General features: G+C 30.3%; 2 protein-coding genes across 5 annotated transcripts; one reads left to right on the plus strand and one right to left on the minus strand.

The window, feature by feature from the left end:
- Positions 1–1236: 1236 nt before the first annotated feature.
- On the plus strand, positions 1237–6551 carry LOC108341062 (RNA pseudouridine synthase 6, chloroplastic). Of its 4 annotated transcripts, XM_052879455.1 has the most exons (11): positions 1238–1535; positions 1636–1764; positions 1863–2117; positions 2203–2284; positions 3339–3454; positions 3537–3591; positions 3809–3920; positions 4384–4553; positions 5239–5591; positions 5679–5914; positions 6299–6551. In XM_052879455.1, the coding sequence occupies exons 1-9, from the start codon at positions 1294–1296 to the stop codon at positions 5512–5514; spliced, it is 1437 nt and encodes a 478-aa protein (XP_052735415.1). In that variant the 5' UTR covers positions 1238–1293; the 3' UTR covers positions 5515–5591; positions 5679–5914; positions 6299–6551. The 4 variants fall into 4 exon arrangements, with proteins under 4 accessions (XP_017434165.1, XP_052735415.1, XP_017434164.1 ...); XM_017578675.2 differs by lacking the exon at positions 6299–6551 and having other exon boundaries at positions 5679–6180; XM_052879456.1 differs by lacking the exon at positions 6299–6551 and having other exon boundaries at positions 2203–2276; positions 3343–3454; positions 5679–6180.
- Positions 6552–7658: 1107 nt separating this feature from the next.
- Positions 7659–14605, minus strand: LOC108341163 (beta-glucosidase 47). Its single transcript, XM_017578817.2, has 12 exons — positions 14421–14605; positions 14197–14263; positions 14051–14109; positions 10422–10497; positions 10040–10114; positions 9860–9947; positions 9527–9782; positions 9239–9354; positions 8912–9164; positions 8711–8810; positions 8369–8477; positions 7659–8245 (listed from the first exon to the last, which is right to left on the minus strand). The coding sequence occupies exons 1-12, from the start codon at positions 14565–14567 to the stop codon at positions 8038–8040; spliced, it is 1554 nt and encodes a 517-aa protein (XP_017434306.1). The 5' UTR covers positions 14568–14605; the 3' UTR covers positions 7659–8037.
- Positions 14606–19017: the final 4412 nt, after the last annotated feature.

Here is a 19017-nt window from a genome sequence, read left to right on the forward strand (position 1 = left end):
ATCTTAATCTCCTCTCACTTTCACTTTCCTTTTCACTCTCAGTAACAAGCCCACATCCCCCTCTGTCGTTTTTTCGTTTTCTCTTAATTTTCACTTCCGTTAATACAAAATTTGATAGAAAAAGATAAACTGAACTAACTATTTTTTCTTCAATTCACTTTTTATTTTGTACTTATCAAACATACTTCTCTTTCATTGTACCATTGTAAGCACAAAGGTAATTTTAAACATAAAATTTCAAGTTTGGTTTTTTAAAGACAAGGAAGTAGGGAAGAAATGTTTAGCAGATTATATTATGGAACGATGATACTTCAAAACGGAAGTTATAAATGTTTTAAATTTATATCATGTAGAATTTGTTTTTTCTGTCAAATTTTGTGTTAACGGGAGTGGAAATTAAGAGAAAAAGAGAAAGTGATAGTTAGAATTTTAAAAAATAAAAAGTAAAATTGATAAAAATAAAAAGTAAAAAGAATAAATTTAGGATTTAAAAAAAATTGAGGAGGTGGAGGGAGAAGATGGGGTGATGGAGAGATCATCACTCTTAATAGAAAGGTTTAATAATAAATCTTAATACGTATTCGGATATGCTAATATTTCTATCAACAATTGAATAATATAGTTACATGAAATAACATTTATTAATTAAAAAATTGGTGAATCAAATATTTTATTAGAATTTTATAAGGTTTAAAAAACAAATTTGCGAAATTTTAAGAATTAAAATTGAATCCAAGCCAATTTTGAAAAGTGAGGAGGGTTAATAGAAATATGGGGTGCCAATAGTAATCCCTTATTTATATGAAAGAAGGCCCAATGTTAAACCAAGTTCATTGACGGAACCCAATATTGACCTCTCTGATAAATGGGTTTACGTATATTCAAAAGGTTTTACTTCATATACTCCACAATTATTTTGTGCACCCTTTTAATTCTGAAACAAGTTTTTTGAAATAAGATTTTTGGAATTTTTTTTCTGAAATGCATATAATATACTCTGAAGCATTTTTCTGAAACAAACTTTATAAAATATGCCAAATGAATTATGAAAAGAGTTTTTTGAAATGAACTTTTTTTTTCGTATTTTTCTTTTCTGTCTTTGCAGCAGTGGTAGTAATGAAAGTAGTGGTAGGAACGGTGGTATGGTATAGTAATAAAGGATATTTTAGTCTTTTCGGACACGCAGTTAGTAATTGTGGGGTTAAGGAAGTAATTCCCATCTTCAAAACAAAAACTAGGCCCCACCATATAATTGCGAAGAAGAAGCTCGGAGTCGAAGACAGGAGAGTAAGAATGGGCTCGGTGGCAGCGACGGTGGCGTCAATGTTGTTCTCTGGTGGCTGCCGGAGCCTCGCGGTGCCTGCAGCGGGGCGCTCCCTTAGTATCTCACGGACAGCACTTAGAAATCACCGCAACAAGAACGCGCCGACATGGTGCTGTCGGAGTTCACACAACAGTTACAATGCACTCGCCACTGAATCTGAATTATCAAAAACCGACTCCGAAAGCTTAACTGCTTCTACATCTTCCGATAGGTACCTGAACATTCTCAAGAGTTCGCGTCGAGTCTCCAATAGTTAGTTCCTTTCCACTATCTTCACGTTTTGCTTGATGCTGAACTTGCTTCTGTTTAAGTTTCCCGAAGTATGATCGATTGCTTCCATGTCCGTTGCAAAAAACTCCACCGAGAGTTGAACACTTGGTCGTGTCCGAAGGAGGACCAGTTTTAGAACATATTTGCAAGGCTCTGGAACTTCCTCCTTTGTAAGCGTGTTTTCTATGCCTCTGCATGTCGTAAGATATTATTTTCTCATATTTTCTTCACGCAAGTAATATTAAATGCTATGCTTCATTTTGTAAAGGTACGTTAAGGATCTGATTCAATTTGGAGCTGTATACTACGCTCTTGTTTGTCCACAGCCTCCTCCCAGTGCTACTGAAGAACAAATTAGGGTATTCAAAGAGGTAACGGAACCTTCGGTATTGTGCCAAAGAGCTTCTATCAAAGGCAAAACTGTGCGAGAGGCACAGAAAACTTTCCGTATAACTCACGCGGATCAATTTGTTGAGCCTGGAACGTATTTGCGAGTCCATGTGCACCCCAAACGCTTTCCTAGGTACACTCAGAGAGTTTGTTGGAATGAATTTATATTTTAGATTATTTTGGGAAGATGTTATTTGACATTTTAAAGCCTTTTTTAGGTGTTATGAGATTGACTGGAGATCAAGGATCATAGCTGTGGCGGAATCCTATGTAGTTTTGGATAAACCTGCTGGTACATCAGTATGTAATCAATTCCACATTACAAAATCAAAGTTTATTAGTTCTCGTATATGTGCACAGCACAATGTTTCTGTAATTATTTATGCTTGATGCTGCCGAATCCTGTAGTGAGTCAAAACTGATATTTAGATCAGGCTAGATGATTATCGACTGGTTTTTGTACTCATTGTCTGTGCCAGTCCTCAGCTTTCACTGTTTGTTCTAACTTTTTGGTTTTACAGATGTCTCAGATTCAGCATACTACAATCGTAATTCCATTGCGTCTAACATTAAGATTGGCCAGATAGTTGAATCTGTTGGTGGTAGGACACAGTTGGTATTGGAATTTAGGAGGCTGAAATTTAGAAAATAGGTTTTCAAATGTGATTTAAGGTTTGAGGGATGGTTAGTAGAAAAGAACAAAGGTAAAAATATACTAAGCCGAGATTGGTTTAACGTGTCAGATCCGCATCTGCAATTAATTTATGTCCAAATTGTGCCAATGATGTACCAGAAGCAACTATACCATGCTTTAAAATTGACGTGCCTTAGGGCCTTCTAACACCCAACCAAACACAGTAAGTTGGAGTTCTCTTTATATTGCCAAGGGAAGATTAGATTTCGAGTCTTGAAACCTGAGAATGTATAGTTTTAGGTTTGCAAGTGATTCATTGGAAGAGACTAAGAAGAAGTCGGATAGTTTCTATGTGGTTGTGATCCTGCATGTCACGAACCCAGATTTTGATCCTGCTCTAAATGAAATATTGACGGATCAAGAAGTTCCATCAAAGTCTAACAACACGACTGTTTTGTGTTGCCATCCTTACCAGCAGAAATCTTCATGATTCGGTTGAATCATCTGTCATGGTATCTACTTATACATGGGGATACTGTGGTAATTGAGGAAGACGAAGGAGTCATGGATGTTCTCCATGCTCTTATTGTAAAGGAATGTGCTATACTCAAAAGAGCTACTTCCCTTTACACAACTTCCCTTTATTGTGATATGTTTACACGATTAAATAATTAATTTCTTAGGATTTTTCCATAATTTATTTTTTCAAATCTTGGTTAGGTAGGTGGCACCACTGACAACATTGAAGAAAGTTGTGCAACCTTTGCTACTCGTGCCTTGGGATTGACAGCCCCTTTGATGACTACTCATCAAATTGATAATTGCACTGAAGGCTGGTACTGCATTTATGTTAAAAGCAATTTGAGCTCTTTGTCATTCTGACTGTCATAGATTGTAATGGAATGTCATTACGTGCAGTGTGGTGTTGGCTAGGACTAAAGAGTATTGCTCTGTCTTTCATGGTAAAATCAGGGTATGTCTATGATCCCATTTCATATCTTATGCTAGAATATCCTTCTTCTACTTGAATGGGCACACTCTTATAAGCCATGAGCTATCTAAACTACGTTGTGAGACAGGGTTACAGCACGATATGGTTACTTTTTAATCAATCGAAAGTAAAAATTGATTGTAATTGAAATTTCATTGTTTGTATGTTACTGAGTACTTGTGCAATCAATATTTTTCAGGTGAAAAAGGTGAAGAAGCTCTATCTGGCTCTTGCATCTTCTCCTATGCCAACGGGAATCATTACCCACTACATGCGCCCTATTAACATGGCTCCTAGACTTATTTCTGAAGGTAAACACATGAGTTTGAGGGATTAGCAATAGAAGTAGCTAATCGTGCTTTCATTGACTATCTTTAGCAGCATGCATGCCTCATCATGGTATTGGTGGCTCATAAGCTTAATTTTAGACATTAGATTTGGCTGTTGAGAATAATATATTCGTTTCAAACTATTTGATGGAAATTGAGATGTCATTTACCCCTCAACCAAATACTTTGGTTAGGTGCATTACCTTAGATGGAAATTAGTTCCTTAATGAACACACGTGATTGTCTGATATTTGACTGAGTATAATTTGAATTGTTTAGCCTTGCCTAGTGTAATGCAGCAGCATGATGTGTTATTATTTGACTGAGTAATTTTAATGGACAAGACAGTTCTATCAAATATGTGTGAGCTTTGTAACTAGGGTTAAAAGTTTCAAAAAAGGGTCTTGTATTGTGGATTCAACCCATTGTGTTGATTTGAATGCAGATTTTATCAAGGGATGGCATATGTGTCAACTTGAGATCCAGGAATGCAGAAAGGTTCCCTGGCCAACTCCTGCTATACAGGACAAATACCGTGTTGAAGATTGTGGGTGGCCTTATCAAGATTTTGCCTACGAATGCAAAATCAACCTTCTTACTGGTCGTACACATCAGGTCTGTTTAGTGTTCATTTTATGTATTGTTTGCATTTTTAGTGAAGGGTCCTGTTTTAATACGTATGTGTTGGCAGATTATAACAAATAATAGTTGATCAATTAAAAAACTTAATGAAGATATAGTTGAATGATATTTCTAATCCTCAAGTAAACTGATAAGCAGTTCGTGATCTACTTCATTCTACATATTTTTTTCTTGATCACTGCCATTGTTAGTTAAATGTATATACTGCTGTTGCCATTATTGGGTCTAAATATCAGAATACACTTTTTCCAAGGAGGATTTTAATTTGAAAATATGTTCCCTCTTTATTTTGGTGGTTATATCTCCCAAAATCTGGTATCAACCACTTAAATGTTGCGTTCTTTTTATAAATTTGGCAGTTTTCGAAAACAGATTATTTGGATAAACATCTCTATAAGTAATTTTAAGAGAGGAAAATAAAAAAAATGGAATAAGTTCTTTCCATAATCTAAAATTAGTTCATGTATGAGTTAATTTTTAAATTATAGGAGATACTTATTTATTTATTTTTCTTTTTTTTCTTTTTTTTTAGTGTTTATTAAGAAACTTATCAGAATGGGGCCTAATTAGAGAATCTTGGAATTTCTTTTATTTGATCATCTTTAAAGAGAAAGAAGCTATGTTTTGTACATGAATAGTAACTAAAATTTAAATGCAGATTCGAGCTCAATTTGCTGCGTGTAGAGCACCACTAATTGGTGATTCTATGTATATGCCAGCTGCAATTGCGGATATGAGTAATCCTGGACTTAACCCATTTGGAAAATACAAGAGAGATTTCAGTAGTGAGAGTGAGAAAGAAACGGCTGTTGTAAATTGGATTGCACAACATGGAAAAGAGCCAGGTGTTGCAATTGGCCTTCAAGCATGTCAAATTTCATGGGATGATAACGAACACTTCTACGAATCTGGTTCACCTTGGTGGAGGTGTTAAAATGCTTGAAATGTGTGCTAGTGTTGAGGATAGGAATTCACCTTTATAGTTATGTTTTCATAGTGCCTCAGTTTTATGTGAGTATACTATCATTCATTCTGATTGGAAGCATCTTGATTCAGTTACTCATTTGTTTGGCTGAAAAATAGTAAATGTTTTTGTAGGCAGAAGCAGATATTCAAAAGGTGGTCGAGCGGCCACGAACCACTTGGTGCTGGTTTCTGCTTCAGGAGGGGTAAGGTTACAATATTTCCTAGAGGTTGTTGAGTGAAGACTTTGAGATTTTCAGGTTTGAAAAGGGAAACCCAAATAAATGCAAAAGAGGAGGACTTCATGCAGGGTTTTAAAATGTGCATGCTGTCATTGTAGCACATTTTCTAGCAGAGTAAAGTCTGAACAGGTAAGCTAGAGGATAAGACATTCACTGATAAAGGAGTATCTTTTGAGAAGATAATTTAGCTTTATATATTTTACTATGAGATTGAAGAACTGAGATAATGACACAACTCATTAGTAACATGTGATTAGGCCGTTAATGTCTTAAGCTCACATCAACCACAAAATTGTTTGTATTGTATTTTGCCAATCTCTGTATCGTGCTGGGCCAGGATGACTATCAATTGCTTTTACTAACGTGCTAATGATTTTAAAGTTCTTTCTCTTCAACTATTTTAATCAACATCGTCAATATTTTAACAGAAATTTAATTTTGCATAGGTAACATGTAATGCTTGTCAATTGTTCATCAATTATTTTAAGGTTCAACTAGTTCATATGATTACAGGGATTTCTAAGAGTATGTCTAGCTGTTACTCGTTCTGAAACATCACCTATCACTTTGTCCATGGGCGGTCCTTTATTGTTTTTCACTCCTAGGCAGTGACCTATGTTTCATTTGACTTGTATTTTCAGTCCTTTCTCTTTGTTCAATGTCGTTGAGATCATCAACATTCTTGTACTGTAAACTATGCATTTTTACTAGTTGGTGCATAAGTTAAGAATATAGTTTCATATAATTTTGCTTCAACTTTCTGAAGATTATTATTGTCATAATTCAAAACAAAACATTTGCATTCAAAGGTGTGGGAATGTGACGTGTTAATCTTTCTTCCCCGGTAAACCTCATAGGTGGTTTCATTAAACTAGGTCCGGTGAGGATCTTAATCATGACATAGTGGTATTTACTGCAGCAATCACAAACTATATACTTAATTTTCATTTAATGTTGTTCTAACTAACTCTTTTTAGAACCTACATTTCCTTTGCGTTTTTCCATTTGGTTGACAAGTGTTGAAAATTTATGATTAGTTTTCAAAGTCATTTTGCAAGTCTGCGTGTGATCACTTCCTATTGACGCTCTTTTTTGCTTGGTTTTGAAAAATTCCTACATTCGTAAATGCTCAAGGGATTCTGAGAGTCCATGTGAACTTTGTAGTCATCAATAATGCATAATTAAAATTTCTGCAATGTTACTGATTTGAGAAGACGAGTTATCTTATTATTATGAACGAGCAATATGTTCTACAAGGAAACGAAAAGCAATAGGGAAAAAAAGAAAATGCACACCTGAGATTATACAACACTGCAGAGAGAATCGGAAGATAAAGTACTGACGAGTTTATTAGGAGGAATTGAAGTAATTGAAATTTTCTATAAATGGATAGATCAAAGTTGTATATGAAACCACTTGATCGTTATTTGATATGATATGCAGACAACTTTTTAATTACTGGGCACAACACATACAAAGACAAAAGTGCATGAACTAGTTTGTTAAAAGAAAGGTAAGTAAATATAAAAGATAGAAAAGGATGCAACGAAGTGGAAATATATATTTACATAAACAGGTATTTCTTAAATTAAGACAAGTTCTCATTTTATAATTAGTTCTAAATTCTAATATCTTTTATAACATTATATCCTTACAGAAGAATACAAATACAGTCAAATTCTTATCAAGAAAAATTAATAATATCTATAAAATAAATAATAGTCATTTTAGTGAAACCAAAAAATATACCATTTTTAAAAATTGTGTAACATTCATAATGTTGACCCTATCACCATCATCATTTTCTTCTAAATTTCAATCATCCATGTATATTTAATAAAATATGACTTTGAATCGACCTATATACAAATGATAAATCCAAATTGTTTGTTATAGATCACAAATGACACTTACAAAAAGATTGGGCCCCAAAAGTCTAAAGAAAACAACAACAATAAGTACATACTTAAACTTTTCCACCCCATTAATTTCTTGTCTCGCCTATATTTGACAAAGTCCATTCCAAAATAGGTGAATGAGCGGGACGTGACTAAAAAATTAAAGAGGTATTGTACTGGACAATATATCACAATAAAAAGAAAAAAAAAACAAAAGAATTACAAGTAGACTTTCATCCATATGTGAGCATCTTCTGCTTCCGTTTCAGTGGCCCATTAATAATACCACGAAGGAAAAGAACTGCTTTTATTCTTCCATGACAGAAAACCATATACCATTCCATTGATTCTTTGTCACTCTTGAGTGTGTAGAGGCTTGGCGCCAGGGCCGAAGCCATGAAGAGCAATGAAGGTTTTGTACCAAGAAGCAGACATTCTTGGAGTTCTTTCCAGAGTGTCATAGTCCACACGATGAAGTCCAAACCTTATTTGGGATCCATCAGTCCACTCAAAGTTGTCAAGCAAAGACCACAAAAAGTACCCTCTCACATCTACTCCTTTCCTGTTAATGCAACAAACAATTTCTTAACCAACAAGGGTTATCATGCATGTTTTCTTTCTAATTACTTATTTCATAATATTTGATCAACAAAAAAAAAAAGTGCAAAGATGGGTATGTCAACACCTTATTGCTGTTACCAAGGCATCCAAATAAGCACGTACGTAGTCTATTCTGTCCTCATCATTGATCATTTCCTCAATGGTGAGGTTGGGTTCTTCCTTCCACCCAACTCCTGCGCAAGACAATATATACAGTTCAAACCAAGGAAGGAATATAAACAGTTTTAATATTGTTAATCTCCATTTAACACAGCCAGTATGGTTTTATCTATTATTTCTAGTTGGAAATCTTTGTTTTGTTCATATTAATAAACTTGTAAGAATTAGCTTAACAAAATACGTGTAATAATGTTAGAAATGTTTTGTTTGTAGATTGGAGGGAAGAGTGATCGGTATTTGTACTCACCATTTTCAGTAACGAATATTGGTATCTTGAACCTCTCCCAAATGTAAGTCACAATCTTCTCCATTCCTTCTGGGTAAATGAACAACCAGTCAAGTGAAGTCTGCATGCATCAACTCATAACGATTAACATTATTTTCCAAACTGCAGGTGCACGGTCTTCGATCTAGAAAAGCTATAACACAGGGTTTCATATATACACACCGGTTTTCCAATGGTCCTGCCATTGACATGAGCCCATGTGAGAGCAGAACCTTCTGTCCTTGTAGACCCTAGTCCTGGTTCACACACTGAGTAGAGACAGTCCTTTACAAAGTAACTGGTATAGTGGTTTACTCCAATGAAATCTATTGAAGGTTTTATTCTTTTTAGGACTTCTGGAACTGGTGGGAGGTCGTCTCCTAATATTTCACGCATTTCTATCGGATAATCCCCTCGGATAGCTGGGTCCAAAAACCTGCATGTTTCACCAGCATAAACAATTTTGATGCATGCATTCATTCAATGACAAAATATAACAAAGGCATTTACCAATTCATATAAAATGCTTGAGCTCTCTCAAGAGCCATCTTGTCTTCTGTGGAGTTGCTGATGGGTTCAAACCACATGGTATGCGAGGCAAGTCCAATTTTCCCTCCCTGAATTTTCTGTCATTCAAACCTTGCGCGTAAGATTGCTGATATTTGGAGACTCTTAATTCACACTATCTATTCCTCTCCCTCTGTCTTTTATAAGTTACCTTAGTGTTCCAGATCGCAGATGAACTAGAAATATGATTAACTATCAATAAATACAAATTTCCACTGCATAAATTAATACCCGATATTTGGTTCTGTAGAGCTCAACGATAGAGCCATGGGCTAAGAGAAAGTTATGGCCTACAATGAAAGGTTCCTTCTCTGAGTTCCCACCAACGCTGCAATTCCCAAATGAACCAGAGCAACGACCAGGTGGCCATATCCCGATTCTATAGCCACGAATAAATGCAACGTTTGGTTCATTAAATGTGATCCAGTATTTCACTCTGTCACCGAAGTTCTTGAAGCATACGTCTGCATAATACGTGAAATCCTTCCTACAGAAATCAACGTATATTTGTGAGCATACTCTTTCATTATACTTTTATTATGTGTTCATATCAGAACTACTTACGCAATCTCAGGACTTAGCCAACCGTCATATCTATCCACAGCTTCTTGAGGAATATCATAGTGTGATATTGTCACAAAAGGTTCTATTCCTAAAACAAAACCAGAGAATGAAGAGAGTTAGAGATAGAAAAAGTACAGAATAATAATAATAATAGTAATAATGATATCAAAAGAATGAAACCTCTGGAGAGAAGTAGATTAATTAGCCTGTTATAGTAATCAATGCCAGCCTGATTCACCTTGCCGAATCTACCCTCTGGATCAAATTTACAATGCAGCGGTTAGAGATATAAAAAAGTAAATGCATTGGTTAACTAAAATTTTCAGCTTTTGGTGAAAATTAATCATTATATTTATAATTTTTTTTCAAATAAGTTAATCAGTTAAATATTTGTATGTTCTACTGATAATAAAACTAATGCATTATTCATTGTTTGAGAAGGTTATTTTAATGTGTGGGTGTGGGGATGAAATTGTAGAATTAAAATTTAAAAATAAAAATTAAACATTTAAGAATTTAAAATGAAAAGTGTAATTAATTTGTTAATTAAAAGAAAACTTACTGGGCAGAATTCTGGTCCATGATAATGACATGCGATAACTGTTCACTCCAATGTCTTCCATAAGATCCACATCTTCCTGTTTTTCAAGTCATATATCCATCAAATAGTAAGTTGGATTGAATCAATAGAACTAAGACCAGTAAAAAAATATATTTTCCAAAATGATTTTTCAAATATGTCTAAAAATGTTAATAAATATATATTTTTGAAAATGTCTAAACGACCATTTTCTACTTTTTTTTTAAATTTTTTTATTTCAAAGAAACTCGTCATTTTCAAACGCTTTATTTATATTTAGTTGACTAATGTGAAGTTGTGTCTATTGGTTATTATTGTTACCACGAAATTCATGATCTCATCCTATAACTTGCGGGAACCCTCACCAACTAACCAACGAACAGAATAATATTAAATATATACATACTTAATTAAATTAAGATTTTTAATATATAGAATTAATTAATGAAAAGTATTTAACTAAATAAATTGAAAGAATTACTATTTTTACATGCTAAATTATTCAGTTATTTTTTATAATTATATTTTGGTTATAATATATATATATATTTAAATATTTCTAATAATTTTTAGTTATTTTTCAATTTAATTAAAAAGAAGTAGGCCAATAAATTCCGTCACTATGCACCACACTACCGGCTTAATGTGAAAAGACAAGACGTTAATGCAGGATGGCCCATACACACATTTAATGTAGCGTGAACATCCGAAACTTCCTATTTTCGAATTTTAATATCAACGTACTTTTCTTTTTTCTTGGTCTGAAATTATTATATATTCAATTTTTAAAACAAATTAAAATAATTAATACTCTCACTTTATTAAAACATCAGATTTATTTATTTGTTTTTATCTTTAAATTAATTATTTTTACATATTAATAAAAAAATATTCATTATAAAAAATTATTAATAAGTTCATAAATATTTTTTTTTACTAAAAATAGCAAGTAATATCTTTAACTATTATATTTAAATACTAAATTTTATATTATATACCGTTTATTCTTACTAGAGAGTGACATACGTCATACTCAAAATAAATACAGAAATAATAATAAACTAGTCCGCTTTTTTAGATTATTAATTAACATCTTATGAAATATAACCAATTTTGATTCTAAAAAGTATTCTTACAAAAAATATATATACATATACACACACTAATTTTAAATTATTTTAATTTTGTTATTTATTAATAAATAATTTTACTTAAGAATATAGATTTGAATTTTAAATCTAATTTCAGTCGAAGTACTTAAATTTAGATCATGTTTAAACTAAATTTTGGATTAAAATTTTTAAAATTCCAATTCATATTCTATCCATATTTTTCACTAAAAGGATATCATTTACTACTATTAAGAAATCATATGTAGTGAAATATTCAAATCAAATAACAATCATAACAGCTAATTTCACATAAAATATGTATTAAATATTAAAAATTAATTTTTAAATCTGAATAATTTAACTGAATTTTAAATAAATTTGAAATTCAGTTGAATTATTGAAATTGAAATTTAAAAAATTATAAATAAATTAAAAACGTCTAGATTTAGATTGGCTTTGAATTAGATTTTGGAAATTCGCAGTGACCCATATCTATGTGTCCTTGCAAGTGACAAGCAAAGACATTGAGGCAGTGTATAAATATGAAGTGCCCATCACATAAACTCATTTATGCATTCACCAAATTGTTGACTTTTTGTGCCATTTTTAATCTCATCCACATCTTCTGGAATTTAAATTTTAATATCCACATACCTCTTTTTTTCTTGGTCGGAAAATTTATTGTAGTTTCGATATTTTAAAATAAATTTAATTAATCAATACTCTCATTTTATTAAAACAATAGATTTTTATATTTTAAGTTTTAATAAAGACAATATTCTATTATGAAAAAAAACATGTCTATTTTCTATTTTTAATTTAACTTCTGAAAAACCTCGACACTACAGAAGACAAGTGTTTTAAGAAGAGATATTTTGGAGACAGAAGCAATATTTCCCACATCTGTGTGATGAGTCTCATTTATTGAATATACAACTTTTCCCACCACATGTTAGCTTCAAGACAAAAACTATCTTATCCTCCTCTTTTATATTTATTGTCGCACATCTTCATGCCATCTTATCCTAGATCTCAACTTCCAAACTTCTATTCTTTTTACAAAATTATTTATAGACACTAAAACAAAATGCTTTAATAATCTATATAGGAATAATAGTAAATTTGATGGATTTATGGATTATATAATATAATATAATAAGAAGAGAGAAATAGAAAGAAAAAATAAATATAACTGATTTTCATTTTAATAAATAGGCATTAAACGTTAAATTTGACATTATTTTGGAGTTTGCCGGAACCATCATGTCAATATAACTATTAAATTCATTAAAAAGTGTTAGACATTGAGCAACATCAAGTGAGTGACTTTATTTTTAAGTTATGAACAACAAAATATTATCACACCAACGTATATTTCTCTTATGAAATAAAAGAAATAATAGATGTTGGCATCTTATCTTTAACTAAAAAATACATATGAATTTAAAAAATCTTATATTTCAACTTAATTAAGTATGGTTTAGATTGAAATGGATCTAACAATAAAAGAAATTATTTGTCCTCTATATTTATTTTACGTGTTGGAAGACCCACGTCGACTAGAAATAAAATTAAATTATAATGTATAAGTGAAGTGCAAATAAATTATAATATATAAGTGAAGTGCAAATCTCATCTTTTAATTTTATGGATTAAGTTAGGCTTAAATCTACTTTAAAAAAAATGTTAATCAAAAATAAAAAATAAAATATAAATAAAATAACACTCACTAAAAGAAATTAAAATTAAAAAAAAAATATCGGCTGCTTCCCAGTGCGTGGTTTGTTATTGTTTAATAATTATTTAGTTTGATGGTATGATACAGTGCCAACAAAAGTTGTTGGATTGACTTGAAACAATTTGTTTAAAGGGCAACTTCATTGAAAAAGACTCCTATTTAAACAGCTTCTACATGTTAAGACTCACAATTATATATTTTTTTTTTTCTATTTTTTGACAATAATTTAAACTAAAACTGCTCATTTGTATAAAAATAATTTAAATAATTTAAATAATTTAAATTGAGAAAGTGACGAAAGATTCTCTGTTAATATATATTATTTTTTTAGTGATGATAGATTAACAACCACTCAAATTTACAAAACTTTTCTTATTAAATATGTATTTAATATTTTAGCGAAAGTTGAGTGGTTAGAATAATTATTTCCATTTCTTTTACATATTTAGTGGTGAAAGGTTGTAGAGATATTTTGTGTACAACAGAAGAGCATGTGAAGGTTTGTTATGTAGTTGTTCTAAAAGAAGTGAAAGGGAGATGGATTGAAGGGACGGTGGATATGTTTATTTAAATTAAAAATAATAAAAAGTTAATTTTAGAGAAGTTGTCTTCTTGTTGGAAGGTTTGAAACACATCTTTGAAATTATAATTGAGGACTGTGTTTTGTTTGATAAAGTGATAATTATTTGTGTCCATAAGTTTCCCTAGAGAAGTAAAGGAAAGGGAATAATGAATAATGAGACAGAAATAGAAGATGATACCTTATAACGATGGTAATGGTCATCGGCAACGTCACCATTACTTCCATCAGTCACAGTTCCTGAAATGTAAAACCATACATACCATTGGATTTTTTCTAAATAAACAATAAGTGTTTTAGAAAATATGGAGTAATAAGAATGTGAACCTGGTTTGTGAGTGAAAACATCCCAATTATTTAGCCCCTTTCCGTCAGCCAAGTAAGCTCCTTCAATCTGCAAAAACGGTTCGTTTTGTTTGGCAAAATCATTCGTTGGAGAAAAGAAGAAGAAAAGGAAGAGAAATATATATATATATATATATATATATATATATATATATATATATATATATATATATATATATAGTGACAGTATTTTACAGAGAAAGAACCTGATATGAGGAAGATGCAGTTCCGAAAAGAAAGTTGGGCGGAAATGGAGATGAATTTGAATCCTCTTTGAGGGAGAGAGAATGAGAAGCAGCAGAAGATAGGAAGAGAATGGAGAGTGCAAAGAGTGGTAGAAGTGGAGGTTCCATTGTTTTCTGTGTTTGAGGAAATGTGGAGGAACAAATATTTATATGCAAACGACCTATTATCAACCATTAGAGAGAACAGCACAGTGCCTTCGCGTGTTGATGAGGCCCATATCGAGGGACATGGATAGTGACAGGGACTATTTTGTCCTTTCGTCTCCCGCTTTGATTTTATTATTCTAAATATTCATTTTCCACCTCAAAACTAGTGCCTTGGTTGGATAATAAGTTTGTTCAAATTTTCGTGTATATTAATTTTTTTTAAAAAATTATCTGTTTATATATAATATAGAGATATTGATATTTTTTCTTTTTATATTTGATACGTTATCGGCCAACTCGTTTATTTTTTGGAAAATATTTTATGAAAGAGACCCGTTTAAATTTTTTGAATTAAAATAACCAATAAAAAAAATACTATAAATTATTTAATACGATGATAAATTAGAAATTTAGCATATTCTTTTTAATTTGTAGGATATATACAACCAGAAATTTTTTTTAGTAAAATACCAAATTTAATCAAATGTACGAGTTATACTTGCTAAAACTCTTAGTTAATGTTTTATTTCTCGAATATAAGTTGTTTTAATTTTTAACTTTTTTTCTTTTAATTTTAGTTTCTATGATTGATGATGTTATTTTAATGTCATGATAACATCTTCACATGAGATGTTGGCAAAATTGTCAATCTCAACCATGATGTTATTGTTAAAACTGTCTTTTGTCAACATATATTACCAATTATTAAAATAAGAAATGATAATTTACTAACTATTGAAATATATATGTAACTTGTTTTATTGCATTTGATAGTTTTATATTTTTTATGAAATGTTGTCAATTTTCATTATCTATGTTGAACTTAAATAAGAAAAAGCTTGTTTCTGAAATTTGGTTAATCTCTAAACAAAAAACCCTTGGCAAGGAAAAAATACCTTCAAAACACAGTTTTGTTTGTTTATCGTTATTTTTTTAAGGTTGAGAGAATTTACTGTTGTATTGTTATAATCATGCTGGGTGAGACCACACTTGTGTAGGTCCAACATAAGCACCATACAAAATTTTAAAATATATCATCAAGATTATCGTCAACATTTCTTTCTCGTCATTTTTTTTTTCTCATTTTTTTACCAAGGCGGTTGAACGAAGATACTGTCTCAGTGTAATTTTATTTAATGTATAACTTAATTTACAAGAATAATCAACGAAATATTTAAACTTAATTTTTTAGGCATGTGAAGTGTTAGGAAAATGGGTTAAGAATAGAAAATGAGTTTTATAGATGATAAAGTTATAAATTAAAGTTCTTTAAATGAGATTTAATTTATGAAAAGAAACATTTATCTCAGTATATTTTTTTTTTAATTAAATTTCTTCATTTTTTTTAGATTTTAATTTTTTATTTATTTTGAAGACTCAATTATATCATATAACTTCTAGGGTCAAGAGTTACAATACTACTCAATCAGTTTTGTTAATAAAGTAAGTTTTTTTTTTCTTTTCTTGATTCAATTCTCGTTTTGTTTGTATATATTCTATTAAGGGATAAATGATTGCATGTGTCTTTGAGTAATTATATATGTGTTTTTCAATAATTATAAGTGTTTTTTCTACTCTTTTGTAGTCATGAGGATACAATGTAATCATTAATATGAGTATTGTATGTGTAGTTAGAGTTGTTTGAGGATTTGTGTGAAGTTTCTATGAGTAAGGACTTTCCTTTAAGGTAAGGAAAACTGATTATCATAACCTTTGCATGTTGATTTGTATTGTCTGAGTAGATGAATTTAATCTGTGTTGTGATTTTTAAATTGTTAAGCTAATTGATTTTGTTTTGGAAAGAATAATATGTTTGATTGAGTTTTTTTTTAGTGGGATTGATTTAACTGTGTTAAAATAATCCAATCTACCATTTTGAAGGTCCTTTTTGAACTAAATAATGAATCTTCCACTAAAGAGAAGCTAAAATGACCTAGGTTTGAAGATTAGGTGACTTAATGTAGTTGAATCAGGGTTGTTTGCTAATACAACACCGAGTAGTAGCATAAGACCATTGGGTATATTATTTGTAAAACGCAAGTCAGAAAGCTTTAAAGGTCCAATGCATCGAGCATCACTTTTGGACCTTTCGGTGCTCCCAATAGTCAGTGGCTCCAGTGGTACAACACATCGAGTGTCAGTTTGGGAAAGTTGGGCAATGAACACTAAGGAATTTAGCATTGGACGTCAAGTGTAGGGTGCTGGGTGCCATCCTATTTTAGGTTTTGGATATGTAGTCTTAGTAAAATTTTGATTTCCAATTCGTAACTATTGTATCAAATTAAAATTTTGACAATTGATCTTAGACATATGAATCTTTACTTTGACCGTTGGGATCTTTGATTAGATATTTGTGGTTAGAGAAATTATTTTCTTCGTTTTGAGCTCATAGTTGAAAATATTGTATTTGAATATCATGTTAATGAAATAGAAAATAAATGATGAATTATTAACACATAAATTGAAATAAATAATAATGTAATTGGTTTTCATGAGATGAGTTTAGATTGAGGTAACATACATATGTGATATTTAAATTGAGTTTAAGTGATGATTGAAAATTTAAATGTATTGTATCAACTATATATTATAAAAATGTGCTAAGTATTTTGTTATGTTGATTTTATGGATTAAGGATACTGTAGAGGTTTCCAACGAAAAAATACTACATTGATCTTTTTTAGGTGGTGTATCAGGAAAAGGAAAATTTACTCTCGTAGATGAATTTGTTCAGTTATGAAAGTTAAAAAAAGTTCTATTTTTGAGATTTTTTATGATTGATTAAACTTATAAATATAGAATTTTTGTCATGCTTTGTAAAAGAAGATGTGTAACTTTGAGATATATATAACTATAACTCCTATATGAGGCAAGGGTAGGAGGTGATATGTTCATTATTTATGAATCTACTTAATACATATGTATTCGGAAATAAAATTAGTGATGTATAAAGTAATGAATTGAATGTTAGAATTGTATGTTATCATCTTATTTTATTAATTAAAACAATTGGAAATATGTTACTTATTTTAAATGAAGTTGAACTATTTTATTTACATTAGCCCACCTTTTTTATTGTTGGTATATAATTTAACCATTGTATGATATACATGAATAAATGAAATTGTAAGAAATGATATTGGGCAACAATTAGACTATTAGAAAGATGCAATTTGAAGTTTTAATGTTTTAAATATATTTATAAATAATTAAAAATATTTCTATAGCATTTCAAATTATTATATTTTGAGAAACTTTCATGTATATGTGTAGTTTTTTAACTGTTTGGAAAATTTTAAGGACATTATGTATATATATTTTTATATTACTTTATATCCTAAATTATGGTACACATATTTAGTATTTTCTTTTATACTATAAGGTGTTATGGCGATCATTTTGATAGAAGATGAAAAAGAAAAGTTAAATCACGCTATTTTCTAATATTATTTAAAAAAACAAATTTAATATGTATTCCGTCGCTGTCATGTTGAAAGTTCTAGAAGTATTTAAAAAAAGTTGGAGACTAAGAAAAAAAACGTGATGGTATATTGGAGAAAATGTTAACGACACGTTTTTTTTTTTTTTAATTTTTTAATTTTTTTTAAAAGTATGCTTTTCTTGATATGATTTCAAAACTTAGATATAGAAATGTAACATGAAATCCACTAAAATTGATCATTTTCAACAAATTTCTAAGTTATAAAAAGCATTTTTGTACAAAATGCAACAAACATCCTCTCGGTATAATTGATTCCAAAAATTTGTTACTAAAATCCAAAATACAGCCTGTTATTGGGATTCTATTTTCTATTTATTTATTTATCTAATTTCGGACAACAGTTATTTATCTCTCCTATAACACAAATTTTGTAAAGAGCTTAATTTATCTAAATATATAAGTGATTTAAATAAAATAAAAAATAAATATTTTATTATGTGAGTTAAACACTCATAAATAAAAAAACGTTAACTATTCTAACTTCATTTAAAAGAAATTATTATATTTTTTTCCGTTTCCTCTCTATATTTTTAAGATAATTGTTCATCATTTCATATATCTGAGTTTATTTTAAAGATTTTAATAGAAATTAAAATATTTTTTCCCAGTGAGAAGTTGTTTTGGAATAATTTAGTTCAATTTTTTTTTATTTTATAAGAAGATTGCATGATAGGATTAAGACTTTATATGTGAGATTTTTAAAATAAAGATGAATCTTTATGAGATAGTACATTTAGATTATTGATTAAAATACTTTATGCACATGTTTAAAATTAATAAAGTTTGGGAACTTGGGCTTTGATAAGCAAGTTGTGAAGATAAGAAAAGTTACTAAGCAAGTTGTTCCAATGTTTATTGCTTTTTGTAGGAGTGTGCTCTATTATTTAAAATGTTGAGTTTTCATATAAA

Source organism: Vigna angularis, chromosome 6, assembly GCF_016808095.1.
Source record: "Vigna angularis cultivar LongXiaoDou No.4 chromosome 6, ASM1680809v1, whole genome shotgun sequence".
NCBI classification, from domain to species: domain Eukaryota; kingdom Viridiplantae; phylum Streptophyta; class Magnoliopsida; order Fabales; family Fabaceae; genus Vigna; species Vigna angularis.

Coding starts and splice junctions, on each gene's coding strand:
- LOC108341163 (XM_017578817.2), bottom strand. CDS start 14,567: ATGGAACCTCCACTTCTACCACTCTTTGCACTCTCCATTCTCTTCCTA. Junction 14,264..14,420: donor CTGCATCTTCCTCATATCAG/GTTCTTTCTCTG, acceptor CCGTTTTTGCAG/ATTGAAGGAGCTTACTTGGC. Junction 8,811..8,911: donor GCAGGACCATTGGAAAACCG/GTGTGTATATAT, acceptor TGATGCATGCAG/ACTTCACTTGACTGGTTGTT.
- LOC108341062 (XM_052879455.1), top strand. CDS start 1,294: ATGGGCTCGGTGGCAGCGACGGTGGCGTCAATGTTGTTCTCTGGTGGC. Junction 1,536..1,635: donor GCTTCTACATCTTCCGATAG/GTACCTGAACAT, acceptor CTTCTGTTTAAG/TTTCCCGAAGTATGATCGAT. Junction 3,592..3,808: donor TCTTTCATGGTAAAATCAGG/GTATGTCTATGA, acceptor AATATTTTTCAG/GTGAAAAAGGTGAAGAAGCT.